This window comes from Xyrauchen texanus, chromosome 19 (assembly GCF_025860055.1).
Source record: "Xyrauchen texanus isolate HMW12.3.18 chromosome 19, RBS_HiC_50CHRs, whole genome shotgun sequence".
Taxonomy (NCBI): Eukaryota; Metazoa; Chordata; class Actinopteri; order Cypriniformes; family Catostomidae; genus Xyrauchen; species Xyrauchen texanus.
In genome coordinates this window covers 29,304,593-29,328,890 of record NC_068294.1, presented here as the reverse complement: position 1 = coordinate 29,328,890, position 24,298 = coordinate 29,304,593, and the positions used below count along the sequence as shown (strand labels likewise).

The following is a 24,298-nucleotide window of genomic DNA, read 5'->3' as shown; positions in this document are numbered from 1 at the left end:
TTTCCTAACGCTGCAAGCACCTAAACCACACTAAACTATTCAAATACATGACTCATTTAAAACTCTCAAATTTGAACATGGTTAAATGATAAATCAATGATAAATTCTTAACATTGATTCCAGTGAATGAAAGACAGCATATGTTTCCTGATATCTCTCTCTCGCTCATGCTCATTTTTGATGTTGAAGAAGGACTCCCACACCCTTTATTTGGAGCAAGAACTTGAAAGCCTTAAAGTAGTGCTGGACATCAAAAACAAACGGATCCATGAACAGGACATGAAACTCTTGCAGATCAATAAACTGGTGAGCTCAATCATCTGTGTTTCATGAAGCTGTTAATATGATTTAAATCAAATGGCATTAAAGTTTAATTCTAGTTTCTCTCAGTCGGTTTTAATGTTCTACTTTGTGTACCTTCTGATCATTTCTGAAGTGGCAAACATAAATCTATAAAGGAAAAATGCTCACCGAGAGTTTGATTTAATCCTAGATGGAGAGGAATATAAAGTTGGATGAGTGTCTTAAAAAGCTGCAACAAGAAAATGAGGACCTCAAAGCCAGAATGGACAAACATGCTGCTTTGTCGAGGTAGCGTGCTGCATGCTGTCTTACATAAAGTCAAGACACCACATACCTTTCAGAAATGATTGTTCTTAATCCATTGGTCTCACTTATTACTCTTGGGTGTTTTCCCCTGTGGACTTCAGACTTGTAGAAAAGCAAGTCAATTTTGATGCTGCTGGCTATATTTTGACAGTTTAATTACATTTGATTATTGTTTGTGGTCTTGTTGGGTGAGAAAAGGGACGTTTGTTCAGTGCAGCTAAGCTTGGTTCGCCCTGCTTTCTGTGGAACCTTATATTCTTTCATCTTTTAGTGCATCTTCCCAACCTTTTGTCTTATGTACCTTCACAACTCCCTCAGTGAGGCCCAAAGAAACCCATCTTCGATCAAACCAAAAATGTGTTCCTTTTAAACTCATGCTTGATATCATTTAGTGGCCATTTTTTAAATGATTCACATTATCAACAGACTCCAATTTGCTTCATCTCCGTTTGGACACCTGAACTTGTTTTTGTCATTACATATTTTGGCAGCTCTGGTGGCAATTATAGAAAAACTGTCTAACTGCAAATTTATTCATAAATGAAATCCACCTTGGACATTTAACAAAAGTGAAATACTTTTATTCTACTGACTTGGTTTAGGGTTTTTGTTCAAAACCAAGACCAAAATTTCTGGCTATAATTTGTCCTAGAGCTTTTAAGCTACATACACAAACTTGGTATAGACCAAGTCAGACAACATCAAGGTTTCTTTTGACAAACTTTACCTATCTAGTCATCACTGAAGCTAACAAGTACAAAATATCATCCAGATGTCATTCATTCTCACAAATTGACAACCAATACATTCTATTTTGTTTTCGTTCCTAAAAAGAAACTGACAAAATCATTAGATTAATCATGATTTGTTATTTTAACCTATTGACAGCCCTAATATTTAAGACATCATTTGTTTAATTGCTTTAATTATGGATATCCCGATACCATTTTGTTTTTACTGATACTTCCTTTTAGTACTCGCTGATACGAGTCTTTTTTATATGTCTATATATATATATATATATATATATATATATATATATATATATATATTTATTTATTTATTTATTTTTATTTTTATTCCATATCAACAATTTTTCACATTTATCAAAATGGTGTTTATATAAAAAGTATAATTGTTTTTTTTTTATCAAAGGAAGTGCTTTTATACAGAACAACACAATCTAAAATGCAACATTTGAGTTATATTTTGTCAAATAAAGTGCTGAATAACAGAGCATCACATGTGAGATATTGCTTTAATACAATTACTATTGGTTTATTAGTAGTAGTAGCTGTAGTAATATTAAAGTGAATATTACTTAACTATTCAGTAGTGATATATTTCTGTCGTAATTTCTATTTTTATTTTTTTTTATTTTGAAGTGCTTCTGTGTTGTGATGGTAAATATGGTAAATACAGCTATTTAATTAAATATGTGAAAATTATTGTTTCTCCCACATGCTTACGGAGTTGCACTTGGGTACATTGATCTGCAATCCCTTTCTGGTAGATGAGATTGCATACCCTCTGCAGTATTATTCAATATACAGTCTATTAGTAATATGTACAGTCTACATATGATGACAGGTGTTTGTGTAAATGTAATATGGATCCCTCAAAAAAAAAAAAATGTATGTGCCTTGCGCTACAAAGTGAATTTGCACACTGTTCACTCTCATCTGCTACAAACAGTGCACACAATGCTCATTAGTGTTTTCCGTCTATGAGCCAAGGCTAAGTTTTAATATGACACTATCTCCACACAATCACAAGTGCTCACATTTGAAACGTGCAGCACAATCAAACAATTAATATAATTCAGTTTTAGTGGCTAAATAATCTCACTAGGACATATAGTGATTTTATTTGTGCACTGAATGTTTTTACAATGATATTCGCATGTTAGATGGTATTGTTTTTTGGTATCGGAGCATTTTTATGAGCACGAGTACAAGGACATGAGTGCTGGATCGGACCCCGATTTCAATACCAGTAACATATTGGGACATCCCTAGCTTTATCAAAGCAAAATCTAAATCTTTTCAAGTGCCACCTGGAACCTGTTAAGTGCACGTTCCCCTGGTTTGGAATCAATGTTAATAGTGATCGTGATATTGTCTAATCTTATCAAGTTTACCTGAGTTTACTGCCTTGTTTGTTTCAGACAACTGTCCACAGAGCAGGCAGTTCTGCATGAAACTCTCCAGAAAGAGTCCAAAGTGAACAAACGACTGTCTATGGAAAATGAAGAGCTGCTCTGGAAGCTTCACAACGGTGATCTTAGCAGCCCACGTAAGGTCTCCCCTTCACCCTCTCTGACTCTACAGTCACCGCGCAACTCTGGGATGTTTTCCAGCCCTCCCATCTCGCCCAGATAACAATGGCTTTCAGCTTCCAGGAAGAATCTTCAAGGACTTTTCAACGGACCGAACACTTCCTGCATGCTGAAGCTGATATTAACTGTTGGTCTGGACCATTTCAATGGCTGAAAGCCTCTCTAAAATGGAATTGACTCTCAACTCATGAACAGATGACTTCAAATAAAAGATAAAAAAAAACTGAACACAAAATTGCACAGAAGCACTTACTAATGAGGCCACGTTTGTACTGTTTGTTGCCTTTGATGTCTGACTGTGGAGCAAAAAAGGAATATCTCAGGGCTTAAGTTTTTCCTCCTTATATATAATTATTATTTTTAAGACTTTTTGACCCATTATTGTCTTGAATGGGTCTCTCTGTAGAGAACTGACATCAAAATCCATGAATTGAAGAACTTTGTCAAGTTATAAAGCTTTAAAACCAGACACCTTTTAAGTTTACCTGCATATTTTAGGATGTATCTTGGCTCTGGGACGAATGGAAATTTCTCCGATGTTTGACTTTGGACCTCAGGTTTCAGGAGAACAATATGAGCTTTTTAAGGAAGCACTTCATAGATCTATCAACTCCATAAACCGATGCAGTCCAGTGCATATACTCGACTGATTAAACTGATCTGAACCAGGTGTTATCAAAACCATATGCAACACATTTGTGTCTAGTTTTCTGTATAATTTCTTTCTTTGAATTGTATATGAGGAATTTGTTCAACTTTTTATTTTGTCCATGAAAACTTGTAGCCTGTTATGTCATGCAGTTCAAGAGCTCCTTGAAGGCATCTGATGCATGTTTCATCACCGTTGAAATGCCCTCTAATTATATGCTTGATTGGTGAGCTTTTATTAAATGATTGATTGCAGAATGAATTCTCCTGAGTTTATCAGAAAGCTTGCATTTTCATAACATCTGTATTGACTATTAAAATGGGATGAATTATCTATTTCTTAAATTTCTTGGCAATCAGAAATTAATTAATCACGGTATGCTGTTGAAATGATGACTGAAAGCATGTATTATTGGGAATCTGTGTTTTTTTTTTTTTTTCACAACAATTTGTTTCAATAAGGGATTTTGGTGTGATTGAGCCCTGGAGGACAGATTTAAGTTTTTATTTGTATTATTATTTTTATTTCTATGTTTATGTCTGATCATGAGACCCATGTAAATATCTGACTGAGCATTTTTCAATGGCCCCAAGAGCACCCTTACTGTCTGAAACCCTCCACTGCAGCTTTAAATTCATGCAAGTTTTTTTTTTTTTTTTTAAATGTATTCACTGTGTGGATGTTGGTGTGAAACTGAAACTCTTGAAAATATGCAATTAATAAAGTCATATGTTGAAATTCAAATCTGAAGTGTGGAATTATTTTTACCAATAGCAAACACGAGGGTGTTCTGGAAACCTATTTGGAAAAAAATCCTTATTTTTGCAATTCCCTTTGGCAAAAATTACTTCATCTTTAAAATCCACCTTGCAGTTTTTGTATTTGTCACACCGTTTTGTGTTTATAATGTAAAACATACATATATTTTGTATTCTTGGTTCCTAGGTCTTTCCCTTATAAGGGCAAATTCTACTGAAACTTATTCTTGAATAGCTAGAAATTCAATAACTGAAAAGTAAAGACTGGTGTGAGAGGAGAAACATGCTTTGACTATGTCGCACTGAATAAGCACTGGGCTCCCACTGCACATTCCACATAAGGAGTCCATTAAAGCAAAGCACAAAGCCTTCACGCTCCTCAGCAATATTTCATGGTAATGAAAGGTAGTACAGAAAAGTCATCTTAGACCTTAACACCTTCCATTTTGTTGGGTTAATGTGATTGAAATATGCAGATGTAGTCACAATACCACAGACGACCAATTCCTCCAAAACCTTTTGTACTCCTAAAATACAGTTAATAGAACAAACAATATATAGTACTGAATAACAACCTAACAAGGTACTCTCAGTATCTTCATTAAGCTACATTCATTTTAAATGTCATTTTTAAAAAATAAGCTATTTGTTTCTAACACATAAAATGGATTTTGAATGGTTAAAATTTGAATCAAACAGCATAAAGCCTGAAATGTGAACGTCTAGCTCAGCACATTGTATAATCTTTGTTTTTCTTCCTTGTCTTCTGAGGATAAATTATTGATCCGACTTCACTGATGTTGCCACCGATGTCTCTCCGTGCTTATTTTTGGTGCTGCAGATGTACTTTCCAAAGTCAATTGTTTCAGCATCATCCACAATCATGACACTTTGGGAGATGCGTGTGGTGTGTCCCACACCTCGGTTTATCAACCTCCAGGAGTCGTGAATGATCACTGGCCTCTGACCCTGAAACAGACATATTTAGGATGTTACAGTAGTGTTAAGTAGAGGTTACACAAACAAAATTTTGTCAGTCATAACCTGGAATGAGATTCTACTTTGAATCTACTAAGAATTCAAAGACACTTTTGTGTTTAAAACAACTAGATTACATCTATTTGACCTTACAGTCGGGAGTACATTTTCTCACCTCTGTTTCACCCCAGGGTGTAAGGCCAATATGGATAAGGACTGCCCACTGAATGCCTATAAAATACAATGTATGTCTCCCTAAGTTAGACTTGATGACTACACATTCTGACATGTAGACTGATTCTCCTGATCTTCTACAATAAAGAATCCTGCTGATGCTGTACTCAAGTCTCCTGGTCTTCTCTGAGAGATTCCAACAGCCACCCATCAAAAACATTGTGTTGTTATAATTACATCTTCAACTATAATCGAATCAATCCCAAATCAGTAGCACACCTGAGCATACCAGGGGAAAAGAATGATGTTCCACTTGCCTGGCCAGGATACCTCCAGCTGAAGCTCACATTCATCTCAGGTTCACCTAGAACTGTGCATGTAAGATTAAAGATATCTCCCCCGCTTACTGTATTTGAAGAAGCCTCAATAGTTGCAAAAGGGGGACCACTAGGCACTATGAAGGGAAACAAGACAAAAAATACTTTTAAATGCGCACAATGCTACAAAACATCCATCAACAACAACTGCACTAATACGTGAATTAAGGAGTTTTTAGTAGTGAGCTTCGTGCTAACTGGTAATCAGCAGCACCATTGTGTTTTCTCATATGGGTCTCTCTTCTCTTACCCTCCACATAGAGCAGCTGGTACTTAGTGGATATTTGTGGGGTGGTTTTAGTGGTGCTGTTGGCCTTGCAGTAGTAAGCTCCCTTGTGCTCTGGACTGGGGTTTTGGATAATGAAGCCCTTAGTGGGATTGTATAAGATTTGTTTTCCATCTATAGGGATTTCCTCTGGAGGAACCTCCTTGTGCATCGATACTTTGATTTTGGGGTTGGTCACACGACATGGTACGGTAGCCGGCTTGTCAGGCCGTAGATAGATAATCTCAAAATGGATGGCAGAGGGGACAAACAGCTCTTCTTTGTCTAGACATACACACAAGGAAAGAGAGTTAGGCCTTTAGACTGCAAGTATATGGTATACCTGGGTAAATATCTATATATTCTGTAATGTTATGTTACATTACCATGACATAAACCTTTGGAAGTGTAGTGTTAGATGCAGTACCTGTAAAGTATATGTAGGTTTTGGAGGTGGTATCAGCATCCTTTTCACATTCAGAGCCGTCACAGAGCATCACCCAGCAGCTATACTCCCCAGTATCAGCAGCAGAGGGCGATGTCAGAATCAGCTGGCTGTACCTATCATGTTGTTTTATACTGGAGCCAATGAAACAAGAGAATCAGTCAAGTCTTAGACCTGGACCTTGATGATACTGAAAATTAAGGGCTGTTAATTTCCCTGATTTAGCCAAATTGGTCTCATCCAAACAGCCTAAATGAATGGAAAAATTGAAAAGGAAAGTATACCTGAGGCGGTTATCATTGAAGGTGTCCAAATAAGAGGGAAATGCCCAGCCAATCTTTGTTCCTTTGCATCTCAGTTCCAATGTTTTTCCAGGATTTAATGAAAGGGTCTCGCCAAGTCTAAGAAAACGGCCTTTATCCAGAACCTGGGTGAGAATAGATTGGCCCTTGCTTTCTGCCTCCTTTTCTTTCACTTTGGGGTAGCGAGTTTTCACCCTCTTTCTTCCTGGTCTTATGCGATTCTCACCAGCCTCTTTCTTATGCTTCACCTGCTGGCACACACCTAGGTAAACCAGTAGACTATTAAATGAAGTATATCTCTCAGAAAATTCAACAATAGCTGGTCAGCATAGTCCACCAGCTAGACCAACACCAGACCAGCACTAACCAGTATAAACCAGCCTGGATGACACTGAAATTAATGCTGGTCAAAACTGGTGGAGAGGGAGAGAGAGGGTGGTTCTCCCATCTGGAAAACTGTTCAATATACTTCAGCTCACAGCTGTACAAACAACAAAGCAGGAAATATGCATTTTTTCGCTCTCTATGCAAAAATGCCCAAATCTGAGCAGTCTCTCTGATGTTCAATGACTCTATATTCATTTAAACTCATTTATGCCATATGTGAGAGTAATGAAGTCTACAGGAATGAAATATACACATAATTGAGGAAAATAAATAATTGCGAGTTGCACACAAATTTGCTAGCACTGAATCATAGAGGGTATCCCATATAACAATGTACATTGTCTTTGATTTTTGTTGTAGTCATTTAACCTTGATGTTTCCGTAGAAAAAAATATTTCATGCTCTGCTCTGATTTAACATCTCCTCCCCTTTATGCTCATGTTGTTTCCATTACCACTTATGTCAGCATTGGCACACACCATACAAGTCCCACATCGACAAATCCTCTCAGCTTATTGCAAACCAGAAACTGACAACATTGACTTTCTAAAGGCAGAAGAAACAAAACAAAATAAAATCTGCTCACCATTTTGCAGCTCCAGCCAGAGCAGTGCCAGTGTGCAAAGCAGCCAGAGCTTCATGGTGACTGAAGTGTGTTCCAGCAGCACTAACGGACTGTTCTGATTAGGAACTCTACGACCACTGTCTGAGCCGCTTCCACACATAGAGCTCCATCCTTTGCGGAAAAAAGAGGAATTTTCCCAAACTCCTCCTCTAGTTTCAGTCTGTGAGCTTCATCTTCTTATTTTCTGAAGCCCTCTGCTGGGCTGAAGCAAACTTTTGACCCAGTTATGAACATAAATTTACAGCTCCAGTTAATGTTACTTAAAAGCTATTGTGAGGATAACAACATTTTTGTCCCGAGGACATTTATAGTGTAGCCTTTTAACAGAATGAAATGAAGGGAGACTATATTTTGTGTACGACACACAAAATATAAAATATAAAATTTTGTTGCATAAAACTGATTAACACAAACATGAATTTTGACTTGCTCCACCTTTTCTTAAAAAATGAAAAGCAAAAATATGGTTACTGTGAGGTGTTTCCAATTAAAGTGTCTGTAAACTATAAAATACTATTTCAAATGTATAGCCACAAGAGGTAAACAATACATGTTAACATAATTTTAGTGTCATAAAATCGCTTACTACCTTTTTTTGTAAAGTTATTGCCTATTTCGCAACTTCGTCGCCATGACGATGAAATGTCAACAAACTCTAAAGCCCTACCACGTGTGTAAAAAATAATTTAAACAACTTTACAGCTCAAATAATACATGAGTTTTAACCGAAGAATTAATGTAAGTGCTTTTATAAAATTATAAGCTTCACATTTCGTCTACCCTCCAATAATGGGTCTCATTCACATCCATTGTTGGTGCCTATATCTGTAACTTACAATTTTGCTACTTAATTTGCTTTTAGAAAAAGGAGAGCCATAATCAACATTATGCCACAAATGCTGTCGATTGAGCTTATCTTGTATTAAAATCGGAATATTCATTTCAGTAAGCTATCCCTTTGGGGACAATGCGGGTATTATTTGTTTTGGCTGATTATTGAAAGGTAATGCTTAAATCGAATTTTTTGCTGTGCAAATTGCTTAATACAACAGTTTATATCCATTACTTAGTCAGTGTCATTGTACTTGTTATGTAATATTCAAGCTCCAGACGTAATTCTTTACAAAAATGTGGAAAACGTGCTTAAAAGGGAGGTGAGAAAACTTTTATTGGTTTGTATGCAACCAATTTATAAAAATGGCATAATCCTTGAAATGCACCAGACCCCTGTAATATAATAATTGATGTACATTTTCTTAATGACACAAAACAAACTTTGAAAATGTGCACAAATCCAAAGATCCTGCATTCCATTATTCAATTGCACTGCAATTTACGACTCTGAGCGTTTTGAGCAAGTAAACACTTCAGAACTTGTAGACTGAAGAAACTTTTTCAAATGACCAGGTTCAAGTTAGACCACCTCTGTCTTCTAGCATCACTAGTGCATCAAAAAAATTGCTGTTGACAACATTGAACCATGTAGTGTATAGACTGAGATGATAACAGAATACCGGAGTGCAAGCCAACATTTTCAAACTTTTGAAGATGTAAAACCATGTGCACAAACTTGTTGATGGTTCAAATTGTTTATCAAATAAGTTCCTAAAAAAGTAGCTAATTGAAGAGTAAAAAAAAAAAAAGATTCTTAAAAGAAAACAAAGTGAGCAATGGATAATTTTACAACATGACTTTTTAAAACATTCATTACATATCTTCTTCCTCATCAAGATAATCAGACCTTTCGGTTGAGTAAAACAGGTTGACCTATGAACTCTGAACATTACAGTATATGCCTGTCAGAAATTCAGAAACACATGTAATATGTAGAGTTATAGAGTGAAGACAAATGCAGTATAATCAGAATACAAGTTACAAGTAGCCTTACATGAGCAACTTAATATCTCTGGCACTTAAAATAAGATCTAGTCAATTGAATTAATTATATAACTGAGAAGTAAACACTTGAGGTGATTTAAAAAAAACAATAAAGGACTTAGCTATTCTGTGATGATGGGCATTCACCAATATCTGCACTGCATAGCTTTTCCCAAAAATCGAATCAATGTTTCACAGTTATTTGGTTAATTGACTTTTCTTTTTTTTTTTTGTCTTTATTATTAGTATTATTATTTAACTAACTAACAGTAGACGTAAACCTTTCTGTGGAAGTCTTAATACTTTTACTCATTAGACAATCAAGTATGTTTTGTGAATATGTTTTCCCTTTCTCCTCCAAACACATTTCAATGCAAATTGCCCATTGAATTAAATGTAATACTGATTGTTTATTAAATAATGCAATGTACTGCTAAATTTCTAAGAAGAAGAATCTGAAATTTGGTCACAGTTTGGATTGGTTCAATGTTATTGTTTTGATACATTTTGTAATTATTTTCAAGTATATGCTAAATTATGGGACAGTTCACCCTGTAGTGGTCAAAACATTTATTTTGATAAGAAATTAATGCATATTAAATTGTAATGTGATGTCATTATTAGCAATTAGCAAATTAATTAACTAAATCTATAATGCGTTATATTTTCATTGTCAGATCGATGATCATTTTCAGATCAGTGCGCATCAATTCATTTACACCCCTGATGTCATATTACATGATCTGATCACAGCACATGTGAGAGCGATACAGTGATAAAACATTGTTCATGATGGCAGTGACTGTAAGGCAGAATACACAGAGCTCGATCTTTAAGCCAGTTGGTGAATGCTGTGGAGAACAGCCAGTTACTGTGAGACCATGTCTGCCATATTTTAACATGGGCTAGTCTTCTCCGTGTTAATCAAATACTCCACAGTGCCTTCATTTACAGTCAGCTTCTTTTTCTCCATCACACCAACACAGTTCTGTAGATGCCTCTTGCGTTCAGCACTATGCCAGATCCCATATCCAAAATAGATGAGGAAACCTGTGTATTTATATTAAAGTTAAGATTAATATGAAATTTGTATGCCTATTTCTTACTAACAAATAAATAAATAAATAAATAACAGTATAGCTGGTCACAGCATAAAGTATGTTGTGTTGTGACAACTGGTGTGCTGGTGATCCAACAGGATAGTTAACAAATCTAACAACAAGCAAGACATCATTGGCCACCCATTTCCACCAGTATGAACACCTTGGCTATGTTGGACTACCAGATATACCAGTGGTTCTAAACTGGTTTTGCTTCAGGGCCCAGATTTTACATGGGACATCAAGTTGCACCCCTTAGTATTCAGTTTTGTTTGCGGTTTTAGTGAGTGAGAGAGTGTGTGTGTGTGTGTGTGTGTGTGTGTGAGCGTGTATTTATCACTTTGTGGGGACCAAATGTCCCCATATGGATAGTAAAACCCGAAATTTTTGACCTTGTGGGGACATTTTGTCAGTCCCCATGAGGAAAACAGCTTATAAATCATACTAAATTATGTTTTTTGAAAATGTAAAAATGCAGAAAGTTTTCTGTGAGGGTTAGGTTTAGGGGTAGGGTTAGGTTTAGGGGATAGAATATAAAGTTTGTACAGTATAAAAACCATTATGTCTATGGAAAGTCCCCATAAAACATGGAAACACAACATGTGTGTGTGTGTGTGTGTGTGTGTGTGTGTGTGTGTGTGTGTATGTATACTTAGCTGTAGTTTTGGTTAAAAAGAAGTCAGCTAAGTCTGACAAAACCTCCATTTGAGGACAATTTGGGATGTCCTCATTTGGAAAAACATCCCATTCATACAATAATATTCCTAAAAACGCTTTTATTCTAAAATGTTTCTTCTAAGTTCTAAAAATGTTTTTCAAATTATTTTCTTGTAGGATTAGGGTGTGGGTTTAGGTTAATCTATAGTTATTATTATTGACTTTATATAAAAACAATAGAAGCCTATGTTGTGTCCCCATTTAGATAAGTAACAGTAATTAGCACTTACCTATTGCCATCCAGATGGAGAAACGGATCCATGTGTCTCCGCTAAGCTGAACCATGAGATACACATTGGCAAATATACTCAAAATGGGTAGATAAGGCAACAGAGGAACCTGAAACAAGAAGAAAACACTGCTTTCAGCATCTGCTTGACTGCACTCTGCTCAGCAATCACTAATGAAATGAGCCAAAACACTGTGAATGGAGACTTTTTCAGGCTGAATAACTTTGTTTTCCATGTCAGATAAGGATAACACACAATGCAACCCTAAAGAGGACACTGAGTGCTTTGCAAACAGAGTTATTTTATACAGGCTATTAGCCTAAAACCCTGCACTCTATTGGCAGAATACACATAAGTAACTGTTTGTTTAATATAAGACCCCATGAAATAAAAAAATTGAAAGAAAAGTTGACAAAATGAACCTTTTAAAATGCATATATATACACTTTTAAAATGTACAGTTTTTCAGACCAAAAATGTACATACCAAAAATACTGATGACTCATCTAGCGATACACCTATTTTTATCCAATGAAATGCTCTCAAGCAGAATGGCAATGCCCCTCCCCCTATATGCACCTGAACTAGATTGCAAACTAGAATGGACCTAGTTCATGGCTGTGACATAACTAAAATACCTTTCAAAAAATGAGCTCTTCAATACTTGATTCCTGTTTCAACATGTCAACACAAGAAATCAAACTGCACTCATCAAGCAATTCGCTGTATAGTTAAAGGGATAGTTATCTTATCATTTACTCACCATCATGCCCTCCCAGATGTGTATGACTTTCTTTCTTCTGCTGAACACAGACAAATATTTTTAGACAAATATCTCAGCTCTTTAGGTAGATACAATGTATGTGTATGGTGGCCAGAACTTTGAAGGTCCAAAAAGCACATAAAGGCAGCATAAAATAAATCCATAAGACTCCAGTGGTTAAATCCATGTATTCAGAAGCAATATGATAGATGTGGGTGAGAAAAAGATACATTTTTAAGTCCTTTTTAATTATAAATCTCCACTTTCACTTCTGCATTTCTGCTACTTTTGTTTTTGGCGATTCTTGTGTTTTACTCTTCTTTATAGTAAAAAAGATCTGTTTCTCACCCACACCTATTATATATATATTCTGAATACGAAACACTGGAGTCTTATAGATTACTTTTATGCTGCCTTTATGTGGTTTTTGGAACTTCAAAGTTCTGGCCACTATTCAATTGCATTGTATGTATGCATTCCAGGAGCTGAAATATTCTTCAAAAAATATTTCAAAAAAGTAATAAACATCTGGGATGGCATGAGGGTGAGTAAATGATGGGAGAATATACATTTTTGGGTAAACTATCCCTTTAAGGGTTTGAAAGTGGTTTGAAAGTGGTGTGTTTTTGTACAGAATGTGAATAATTTTTCATTTTATTTCAATTTGTGTTTCAAATATCAGTAATGCTTGATAATGTTCACTTGTATCTCATATGTTGGCTTTGATGGTTTATGATTTGTATGTCCTGTAACAATTGTAACTTTTTGATTGCTCCATAAACTTACATACCATAAATGAAACTTTCTTCCTCGTCTGAGGTTGTCTGCACACCAAAAATATGCACGTAATAAAGATGAACAAGGATGATGCTAAAACCCCCAGGGCCCATGGCTCCATGGCAACAATAGCTTGTCCATAGTATGTGTTGAGCGTGCTTACAACACACACAACAAGAACTGCAGGGGAAAAACAAACATAGATCAGTGTGACTACAGATGTAAACTTTCAGAGCAGATGCCAGATTTTATTTGGAAGCCAAAGGCCACAGATCTATCAAACCAATCTTTAACTACTGCAGTACAAACCTATGATAATAACAGACACATTGACAGCCCCTGATGTCTGTTCAGTGGGCAGCAAAGGAGGGTTGAGGAGAGAGCGTAGGGTTACACCTCTATCCTTTAGCATGTTGAGGTGAGACTCAGACTCCGTCAGTTCAGATTCACCTGCCTCTTCCTTCCCTTCACTGATCCTACACCTCTCAAATGCAGCATCCGGCTGGTATCTGACATGTAAGTGTTGTTGCAAATAACATTGAATTTGTATTTGAAATAGCTGTTTCATGCCATTAGAATAAGAAAACATTATAAATACAATAATCAAATGTGACAGTATACAGAATACAGTCTATGGAGATTATCACAAGAAATTTGCCAATGCTTAAAGATTAAGTGTTAATGTCTCTGCCAATAGGGTCACTAAACCGAATAGCAAAAAACTATGCTCCCAAACTCTGCCTCTGCACATTAAGCTGGGAAAAACATTTCAAAATTATTTAAGTTGTAAAGTTGCAAAGTGACACATGAGTACTAGATGGCAGATAATTTATAGTAAACAGTTTACTATAATTTATTTATTTATTATATTTATTGCAGCAAATTTAATTAAACACACTTGAGTAAAGCCGTTCAGATAATACCATAACAATGTTCACTAACCTGAGGATAAGTACACATGCAGCTACTAAGGAGTATGCCAGCAAGGTTCCAATAGACATCATGTCCACCAACGCTTTCAAGTCAAACAGGAAAGCCATGATAGCTGTTGGTGTGAAACAAAAGCTTATCAGGTGTAGTAAACTTATTTCAGACTTTCAAAAAATTACTTCATGTACAACAATGAAATTAAACCTAAATGGTTGACTAATGAGGGACATTTGAAGGGCACTTGAAAAGGACTTAATAATGCTGCATAAATTGAATGGCTATTATAAATCAAAATTAAATCTAAGTGAAGTCTAAACATTTATACATATGATACAGGGTTTGGTAACTTTCAAAGCAAATAATGCACTTTGAAATGAATGTAGTACACAGTCCTCTTAAAGAGCCCCTCAAATGATTGATTAAAACACAACTCAATAAATAAAAATATGCAAACACAATGTCACAATCTATAGGAACCTGTATAAATACAATATTTTACATTCAGTGGCCCCAAAGCTATGTGGACTCTTAAAATGCATTAAATGAATTGCATGGATTTATTTGTTTTTAGATTTAATAATTTTTTTTATTTATTTGCTAAATTGACAGAAAGGGAACAGGTGTCTAGTATTGTACAATTTAAAAGCACACTTCTTTTTGTGAAAATTTTGCTTAATAAGTGTGCTTGTACTACTGAAATAAATGCCACAGTTTGATATATTGTTTACTAATGCTATGACAACATTCATATTTGTAATTGAGCTATGACGGTTCCAAATACTTTTTGGGGTCACTGTACAAAAGGGCATGCACGGCTTATTTAATTTTCATACATTTTAAGGTAAATCTACCTATTTAGAAAAATGTGTAACTATGACTGCACTAAAATTGCCTTAATAATCCTAGTGTAAATAAAAGATTATTGGATTTTACTCTACGTGGGGTACTGATTACAGTTTGCAGTTTAATTAAAAGTTAATAAAAAGCATTATCAATACCCAATAGGTCTCTTGATTCTAATCTCTAATCTTTAATCTCAGTATGTGACTGAATAGTGTTTGCATGTTCTGTTGAAAGAAGCTCCAGATCAGATGTGCCCTATGACCTCTAATACAGGTGCTCAATCGTCCCTCACAGCAAGGAGGCACTGTACAGTAACAAACACAACTGCTTTAGGATAAGCCTAACATGTGTAATATGCAGGGGGTTCCTAAACCAAAAACTGTCCCGCTTCCTCACCCCTTAGCTATGCTTCCCCTATGCTCTCTCATTTCTTTAAAAGTCCTCAGAATCCATAAGCATCCACTGAGCTGACCCCTGCTAGCATCAAAGTGCTCTATTTCCACAGCACACACTCTAAGGGAAATATTACGACTCTCCCTGCAGCTGTCAGCAATCCATCACACAAGTGCACCTGACACAGGATTTCAGATATATATAATAAAGTGACTGGGCTTTTTCTGGATGGTAGCAACACAAGAGTGACATCCTTTTATTTTCTTGCCAACTTCAAAAAGCATTCCACATATTGCTTTTGCATGCAATTGATTATTTTTGAATACTACACGCTGCTGTTCAATCCCATATGGAGGGATATAGAAAGAAATTATTATATAAATCAAAAATGTTATAAATAAAAATGTAATAAAATGTGAGCATGAATTAACAAGGCATTATAGCTGTTCATCAATTGCAATTCGAATCGAATTGATTGCATGATATGCCAATTAATTAATCACAATTAATCACATGTATCAACATTTCTGAGAAAGGCCCCCAAATAAAAATAATTCAATATAATAATAATATAATTGTGGCTGTTGTGGATGTTTCCTTGTTAGGTGTCTGTCAGTCGGGTCCTGTCCTGTCCTGTCCTATTCCAGCTCGTCATCTGTCTCCTTTGTCTCCCTGGACTGTGTCTTTTTTTTCCCTCTTTGGGGTAATTTTTGTTTGTTTTTGTTATATTTTTGTTAAAAGCCCTTATCGCTACTCTGCATTTGAGTCCTGCCATTTCCTCAACCCAAACCTGACAAATATTATAATATAATATTCCTAATGATTAAATTATAATATAACAAATTATGCCATGTAATATGTCTTAATGTAATATCATGAACAAAAATAAATATACAATGAAATAAAAAATCCAGTACATCATGAAATGTCGCAATCAATAACATTATTAATTTATTTATGCAAATAAATATTTATGTAAATATTTTTGTTTTTTTTATTGCAGCATTGCATGATGTATTCAACTATTTAATTATATCTGTATTCATTTAGATTTTAGTATCACCACCAGCACCAATAACACACTGAAAGCATGCACCCATCAACAGTGTAATTAAGCAGACACACTGCACCTCCACCAAGCTAACAAAAACAGGATGGCAGGCCAAGCAAGGCCTACCTCGGTCTTAGCTTACCCGCGGTAGTGCCTGCTGCCATAGTGGCAGCCACTGGCGACTGACGCTTACTCACTTTGGAAAGAAATCTGAATAGTATGCCATCTCGCGCCATGGCAAATAGTATACGTGGAAGAGGGAACATGGAACCCAACAGGCTAAAGACAAAAAAGGGGTCATGTTTCAAACAGCTGGAACTCTGGAAGGAAGGAAACATATTAACCACCACTGGCAAGTGTGAAGGAGCAAATCTTTTTAATTATGTTAACCCATTAGTGCTTTTCAAATAGTTAATTAATAGCAGGTATCCCAAACTCTTTGACTAATGAACTTCAGTGACTTAAAAATCATTTTAGAGCTGACCATAAAGAGAAACATGTATATTCACTATAGAAATGCCCATGACTTTTACATGCCTTTTAGCATTTTTATTAATTTCAATGAATTTTCCAGGTCTGAAAATCACAATTATAAAATTCCCTGATATTTCCAGGTTTTCCAGGACTGTGGTAATCCTGTAAGAGATACGTTCATTTTATGTATGGTATTGCACACTTTTTCACATTTGCCTGGTGGAACACATGGGCAGTTTGCACAGCAACCGTGCCTCCAACTCTCACCTGCAACTACACCGGAAGACATTGTGGCAATAAGTGGGGTCTTCGTCTTAGGATTGATTTGGGCTAACACTTTGAAAAGCACCCCATCCTGTGCCATAGCATAGATTACACGTGGCATTGGGAAAATGGAGCCCAGCAGACTGCATGTGAGGCAAAGACATCAGCAGAAGCAACAGGTCAATTAATTACATGCTTCAGAGCTGATCCCAAAGACTTCTTCTGCTGTACAGAGGACTAAATAAACTTTTTTTTTTTTTTTTTTTTTTTTGTCTTTTTAAAATCAACATGAAATACAAATTGCTCCTATATACTATCTTAAAATAAATTCATGGTCTTCTTGTGCACAATTGTATAGTGCACATTTGTCCAAAAAATTTGCCTTTCAAATCATTTATAAAAATGTAACAACTTGCTACACCTTTGAAAGGAATTTTTTGTTTTTCTTGTGACATCACCAATCCCTATTTTTTTATTCGCTCTCTTCCAACTTCCTCTCATAAAAAGACCACTTTTCATAATTCAATCAATTTCTAATGGATTCCCATACTACATTTTATCTTGTTGAAATTCATGTTTCTCTCAGAAATATGTCACAGAAGTAAAATGGGATGTAAACACAGTTTCATGTTGATTTTAAGAAATATAAAAAATATCAGAATATTTTACAGCACATAGCAAAAGAAGCAAATGGGACCAGACATAGAGTTACATCATCCTCATTTTTTCCTGAGAGTTTTGTTTAAGGCCCATAGACTACAGTATCTTGGATTCCTAATATCCAGCAAGGATATTAATGTAAATTAAAATTGGCACTGATCAAAAATCTTCAATGAATGCATTCCAGAACAGTATTAAAGAAAATCCAACAACCATAATGATATAAATTGGATAAAGGATGACTGGATCAAGTCATTCATGTTTCTTTAGGGGGTGTTTCTAGATGCCAAACAATATGTTCTATTTAACTGATTTAGGTCACCAGGAAAAAATAAAACACAAGTCACACAAGTACATTTTGTTCTAAAAGAGAGCAAGTGCAAACCTGATTACAAGTAAAAGCAATGTTCAGTGGCTCTGTTTCAAACAAATCACCATCACAAAATCATTGAAGATGCAAAGCATAGTAATCAATCCACCACAGACCCAACTATTACCAAGAATGGAATTGTGTTTAACTGAATTAACATGTTTATCACATTAGACAAAATGATTGTATTTTGAAATATTACCTTCTGCAATGTTTGATCTCAGCATGCTGCCTCAATATACAATCTTATAAGAAACCTTGGCCAGCAGGACAGCAATGTGAAAGCAAAGCAGGACGTTTACCTGGTTGATAGAGCACAAAGCGATCCTGCAGCCACTACATATTTCGCCGGTCCCCAGCCCACATATTCAAAAGCCATAGGCAGGGGACTCTTCTCATCCAACAGGTAATAAGGCATCATAAGTGTGAGGGCCGCAGACACTCCAAAGTAGGCAAGGAAGCAGACCAGCAGGGAGACGACTATACCAATGGGAATGGCCCTCTGAGGGTTCTTCACCTCCTCACCTGATCTCAATAAAACATTACATCAATTTATTCATCCAGGGTCATACATTCATGTCTGTTTTTGTAATCTGTGATCATAGGCAGGCCCAGATGGAATATGCAAACACAGCTGAGAGAAGAACACTTTTTAGAAACATGCAGGGGTGGGAGATGTGTAGAACTTTATAAATGATGAGCTCTCTAAGGGGCCTCTCACACAAAAATGTGTAATGCGTTAAAAAAAAGGTAGATGCAGTGAAATGAATGGATGCGGAATGCGGGTGTTTCGAGACGAGCTTTTAAAAGTTTACTTTCTCTAAAAACGAATCCTATGTAAACAGCCCTTATTCTGTTCTTTAAGTTTATCTATCATGAGAAAAGCTGTGTTTGAATACCTGTGGTTGCAATGCAGTCAAATCCCACAAAGGCATAAAAGCATGTGGCTGCCCCAGCCAGTGTCCCGCTAAAGCCATAAGGCAAAAAGCCTCCAGCACCATAATCACTGGTAACATTAGCCGTGTGTGAGAGGTTCCTGTAATGAAACATTTTGACGGTTTTGAAATAAATTCATCTTGTTATGATAACCAAAAATTCACACATCAAGCTGGCATCCATCATCCAATAATAAAAAAAAAAAGTTGTCATGTTTAACAGAAGACATATTCTTCACCTTGTGACAATTGTGGCATTTATTAGAGATTCTTCTGACAGATTCCAATTGAGTGAGTCTCCTTTTACGAAACCAGATATAATAACAAACATAAGCACAAGCACGTTTACAGCTGTGAAGATTTTGTTGACCCAAGCTGACTCTTTCACCCCGAAGGACAGAAGACCTGTGGTGGGGGGGGGGGGTACATTTTAGGAAATATGTATGCCAATGTGAGTCATAATTTACTAAATACATAAACACTTAACAATACAGTAAGGTTCCATATTTTATGGTATATTGAAATAACAATGAACAATTTATTTTCTACAGCATTTAATAATCTTAATGTTAATGTTAGTTTGTAATACAGTTTTATACAGTTGTTCATTGTAAGTTATGTTAGGTCATAGTTCATTAACTAATGTTTGCATATACAACTTTTGATTTAAAAATGAATTACTACAGTGTATGTTGAAATGAACATGAACTAAGATTAATAAATGCTGTGAAGTATTGTTCATTGTTAGTTCATGATAACTAATATTGTTAACGAATGTTAAACTTTATTGTAAAGTATTACCAATGCATTCAGGAGTTTGTCTAATTGTACTGGACATAACATTTAATTATCCAAAACAGATCTCAAAGGTTTGCAAAACACTTGCTTCTTATTTCCAGTCTACTGAAATGAACAACAGAATTTTAATAGGACTTTTTTATTTTACCTGACAAAAGTAAGATGAGGCAAACTGCAAAGAAATCAGGGTACTCTGCTAGGCCAGGCAAGCTCATTTTGAAGTACATTTTGCAGAACATCTCAATGTGACCCCCTATGAGCTCATCAAAAGTCCCACTCCAGGCCCGTGCCACACTAGATGTCCCTGTTCCAGTAAAATATCAGTTTGTGTTGGAACAATATATTTTCAAATGATTCAAATTTACTGTATGTCCACAGTGACAAGCTGTATTAAAGGGATAGTTCACTCAAAATGAAAATCATAATTTACTCACCCACATGCTGTCCCAGAAGTGCATGAATTTGTTTCTTCAGCAGAACAAAAACAAATATTTTAGAAGGATATCTCAGCACCGTTTGTCCATACAATGCAAGGGAATGGTGGCCAGAACTTTGAAGGTCCAAAAAGAATATAAAGGCAGCATAAAAATAACCCACAAGACTCCAGTGGTTAAATTCATATCTTCAGTAGCGATATGATAGATGTGGGTGAGAAACAGGTCAATATTTAAGACCTTGTTTAATATCACCATCTTGTTATTTTGTTTTTGGTGATTCACATTCTTTGTGCATATCATCACCTACTGGGCAGGGAGGAGAGTTTATAGTAAGATAAGTAACTTTAAGATTGATCTGTTTCTCACTCACACCTATCATATCACTTCTGAAGACATTGATTTAACCACTGGAGTTGTGTGGATAGCTTTTATGCTGTCTTTATATGCTTTTTGGACTTTTGAAAAAGTTCTGGTCACCATTTACTTGCATTGTATGGACCTACAGAGCTGAGTAATTCTTCTAAAAATCTTTGTTTGTATTCATCTGAAGAAAGAAAGTTATACAAACTGGGATGGCATGAGGGTGAGTAAATGATGAGAGAATTGCATTTTTGGGTGAACTATCCCTTTAACACTGATTGATTGCATTAACACTGATAACCTATTAACAATTAATGTTTACCTATTACATATGACAGAATGAGGTTCCATCCAGTAATGAATGCCCAGAGCTCCCCCACTGTCACATAACTGTACAGATAGGCCGAGCCTGTCTTTGGTACTCGCGCACCAAACTCGGCATAGCAAAGACCGGCCATGACAGATGCTAATGCAGCTATAAGGAAGGACACCACAATGCTGGGGCCAGAATTGCCCTTAGCAACCTCCCCAGCGAGCACATAGACACCGGCCCCAAGTGTACTTCCCACCCCGAGGGCAATGAGATCAACAGTGGAGAGGCAACGGCACAGCTTGGACTCTTCAAGACAGTCCACATTTTTCCTCCTCAAAAGGGAACGGCCAAACGTGAGGCAATGTTTCAGCATTCCTCCTGTGAATAAAAACTGTCCAGAAAATGTTGTATTATATTTTTCAGATAAATAAATCAAGTCAAACTAGCTGTCTTGTGAACTTTTATGTAGATGATTTGATTAACCCTCATAAAAACAGGTTTTAAGAGACACATTTATTCCTTCAGAAAACCCACTCACAGACTCACATCTCAGAATGTTTTTTTTATTAATGTTCTAACAACAATGAATGCAAAATGTACTGTACTACAAGATCATCAGGAGTTAAAATCTAATATCTACAGTTTAAGCAGGTTTAAGCGTTGCCTAGCAAAGAATATTGCAAAAAGCCTGAGGCGACATTGCATAATAGTGGGATAAAATCCTTTCACCTCATTTTGACAGACATAGGTATTTGGCACGTTGTTTTACTGATCAGAGATAACCTTGATCAATTAAACCATTGACAATGGTTTACAAGTTTAAGAGGGCATTCTAAACATTCTACCATGGGCAAAATCTCATCATAAAAAAGCAGTCTCTTTAAACAGCCAGATACTGTGTAGTTGTTGTTGTTTTTGGCAGTGTGCCCATTTGTGGCTCTAAATGAGGTTGTAGACATAGTAGAACTAAAAAGCACAAAGTTGTCTCCATAAAATTACTCTATTGAAATAATATTGTTACACATAAAACAGGCATTTTATAAAAAGTATGGGACATTCTGGTGCATTTAACATAATTACTGGGCATTAGCATTACACTATGTATGCTTACAACCTGTGAAAGGTGTGAAAGAGTCACGCAAACTGAGAATATTAACATGCAAAAGGCTGTATCTATGAGCTGCATGCTCAAGGACGTATCACTCTTTATGAAGCACAACTTGACAAGCAACTCAAGCTGCAGTTACAGCATAACATATTTTACAGTTGAACCCCATTTAATTCTTAGGCTACTTAATGTAATGAGTGAGGAATAAACTATTGGCTATCATTAGAATTACAGTAACATTTTACACACACTCTACACACACACACACACATATATATATATACAAGTTGATATATATGTATATGTAAAAGTGCATGCATATTTAACTTTTTCACACAGTACTTGTCTGCTTTTAGTCTATATTAAGATATCTTCATTTGAACTAATATCATCACAATTTAATTTTACAACTCTTGTAAAATTAACAGTCTTCTGTTCTTGAACAATTCATTATTTATGACTTTGTCAAAAAAAAATAATCTACAAATAATGCATTTGCAAAAAAAGACTTACCACCTGCTGAGACACTGGCAGCTGTGGATGAGTCACTTTTGGGAAAGTAATGCCTTTAACAAAGTTCTTACAGCTTTCCCACTAACACATACACGCCCCCAACACACACACCTCACAGGGATCTCCTGGTTTCTTTAAAAAGCTCACAGATCTCTTAGTACAAGTCAGTCCTTCCCAAGTCTCAAGTTTGCCCCTTCCCTCTAGCTCAAATAACATGCAGACCTCAACTGTACTTTTACTCCCTACTACACTTGTCCTGCCCTCCAGAGGACTAATCTGGCAGCTGCCCCGAAGAGAAGGAGGAGGAGGGGTAGGGGAGATTCAGACTCTGGAAGGCAATTTTTGGAGGCAAAAATCACTATTGTTCATCAGGGTTCATGAAATAAAGAACATTGTGTGTGTGTTATAGGCAAAAGGGACCTTTTTGGTGTCTGATTTGCCTTAAAAAAAAATAAAAAACACACATATGGCTGAGTAAGTCTCTGCTGCCAGTGCACTTACTGGCCACTGATAAATCGTTAAGCCATTGACATTTACAAACATTGAGACATACAGATCTGTTTGACTAGTGCAGTGTGGAAGAGTTGCTAAAAGCATATGCACTGATTAGAGAAAGAAACCTGCAAGGTTAATTACTTTAATGGATGATTGTTTCCCTTATATATAAGCCCATCAGAGCAGGGATACAGGGTCAATGGGCCTCTCCAAAATGACATCATAGCAGTGCTGATATCACAAACCAAATACAGCTTGGGCTGTCTAGGTAAGTACTGAGAGAAATCTATATTTCCAATATTTTTGTTTTCAACAAATGGTCAGTAAAAGGAGGTTAAAATCAAAATGTTGATTGTCAACCTCAGGAGGTCAAAATAAATTCCGAATTGTATATAAGTATACTGTATATATCAATACACTCACTACTCACTTTATTAGGAACAACTGTACACCTACTTATTTATGTGATTATCTAAACTGCCGATTGTGTGGCAGCAGTGCAATGCATAAAATCATGCAGATACGGGTCAAGAGTTTCAGTTAACGTTCACATCAACCATCAGAATGGAGACAAATTTTTATCTCAGTGATTTGGACCGTAACATGATTGTTGGTGCCAAACGGGCTGGTTTTCGAATTTCTGTAACTGCTGATCTCCTGGGATTTTCATGCACAATAGTCTCGAGAGTTTACTCAGAGTTTATATATATATATATATATATATATATATATATATATATATATATATATATATATATACACGTATCAATGTAAATTTTGTTGTTTGGTTTTGCATGTTTACCATAGTTTAAAACAGCTTAATTTGTATGATATTCCAATGTTTTAGCAATGCATATTAAATAAGAATGACAAATAGACAAAATTTATAAAATGTAAAAAACAAACAAAAAAAAACATACAAACTATGTCAGAATGAGTAACATTGTCATTAGATTTATTAAATTACTTATTCAAATTTACC

General features: G+C 35.8%; 3 protein-coding genes across 5 annotated transcripts in view; 1 reads left to right on the top strand and 2 right to left on the bottom strand.

Moving 5' to 3' along the window:
• LOC127659426 (microtubule-associated tumor suppressor 1 homolog A-like) overlaps positions 1-4,268 on the top strand; it is a 43,555-nt gene extending 39,287 nt beyond the window's left edge. Inside the window, exons 11-13 of one of the 2 annotated variants that reach the window (XM_052149228.1) lie at positions 190-306; positions 494-591; positions 2,777-4,268. In XM_052149228.1, the coding sequence (XP_052005188.1) occupies positions 190-306; positions 494-591; positions 2,777-2,990 (429 nt within the window). In that variant the 3' untranslated portion in view covers positions 2,991-4,268. The remainder of the gene's footprint in view (positions 1-189; positions 307-493; positions 592-2,776) is intronic. The other variant, XM_052149227.1, reaches the window with a different exon arrangement.
• Positions 4,269-4,469: 201 nt separating this feature from the next.
• Positions 4,470-8,039, bottom strand: LOC127659429 (platelet-derived growth factor receptor-like protein). Its single transcript, XM_052149234.1, has 6 exons — positions 7,869-8,039; positions 6,878-7,157; positions 6,576-6,727; positions 6,134-6,433; positions 5,824-5,960; positions 4,470-5,323 (listed from the first exon to the last, which is right to left on the bottom strand). Exons 1-6 carry the CDS (start codon positions 8,005-8,007, stop codon positions 5,132-5,134), a joined length of 1,200 nt encoding a protein of 399 aa, XP_052005194.1. The 5' UTR covers positions 8,008-8,039; the 3' UTR covers positions 4,470-5,131.
• A 1,022-nt stretch (positions 8,040-9,061) lies between these two features.
• Positions 9,062-23,030, bottom strand: LOC127659427 (cationic amino acid transporter 2-like). Of its 2 annotated transcripts, none has more exons than XM_052149229.1 (12): positions 22,822-23,030; positions 21,210-21,591; positions 20,239-20,394; positions 19,532-19,697; positions 19,257-19,393; positions 18,660-18,882; positions 17,331-17,470; positions 14,315-14,417; positions 13,682-13,881; positions 13,386-13,552; positions 11,833-11,941; positions 9,062-10,835 (listed from the first exon to the last, which is right to left on the bottom strand). In XM_052149229.1, the coding sequence occupies exons 2-12, from the start codon at positions 21,571-21,573 to the stop codon at positions 10,681-10,683; spliced, it is 1,920 nt and encodes a 639-aa protein (XP_052005189.1). In that variant the 5' UTR covers positions 21,574-21,591; positions 22,822-23,030; the 3' UTR covers positions 9,062-10,680. The 2 variants fall into 2 exon arrangements, with proteins under 2 accessions (XP_052005189.1, XP_052005190.1); XM_052149230.1 differs by lacking the exon at positions 17,331-17,470 and adding an exon at positions 16,732-16,868.
• Positions 23,031-24,298: the final 1,268 nt, after the last annotated feature.

Bases quoted from the DNA above. Each gene is read 5' to 3' on its own strand.
- LOC127659427 (XM_052149229.1), bottom strand. From the start codon at position 21,573: ATGCTGAAACATTGCCTCACGTTTGGCCGTTCCCTTTTGAGGAGGAAA. The intron at 19,394-19,531 runs GTGAAGAATATG...GTTTCATTACAG, and splicing joins AATGCCACAATTGTCACAAG to GAACCTCTCACACACGGCTA. The intron at 17,471-18,659 runs GTAAACGTCCTG...CCTCACATGCAG, and splicing joins CTTTGTGCTCTATCAACCAG to TCTGCTGGGCTCCATTTTCC.
- LOC127659429 (XM_052149234.1), bottom strand. From the start codon at position 8,007: ATGTGTGGAAGCGGCTCAGACAGTGGTCGTAGAGTTCCTAATCAGAAC. The intron at 7,158-7,868 runs GTGAGCAGATTT...TGGTTTACCTAG, and splicing joins CTGGCTGGAGCTGCAAAATG to GTGTGTGCCAGCAGGTGAAG. The intron at 6,728-6,877 runs GTATACTTTCCT...CATTGGCTCCAG, and splicing joins TTCAATGATAACCGCCTCAG to TATAAAACAACATGATAGGT.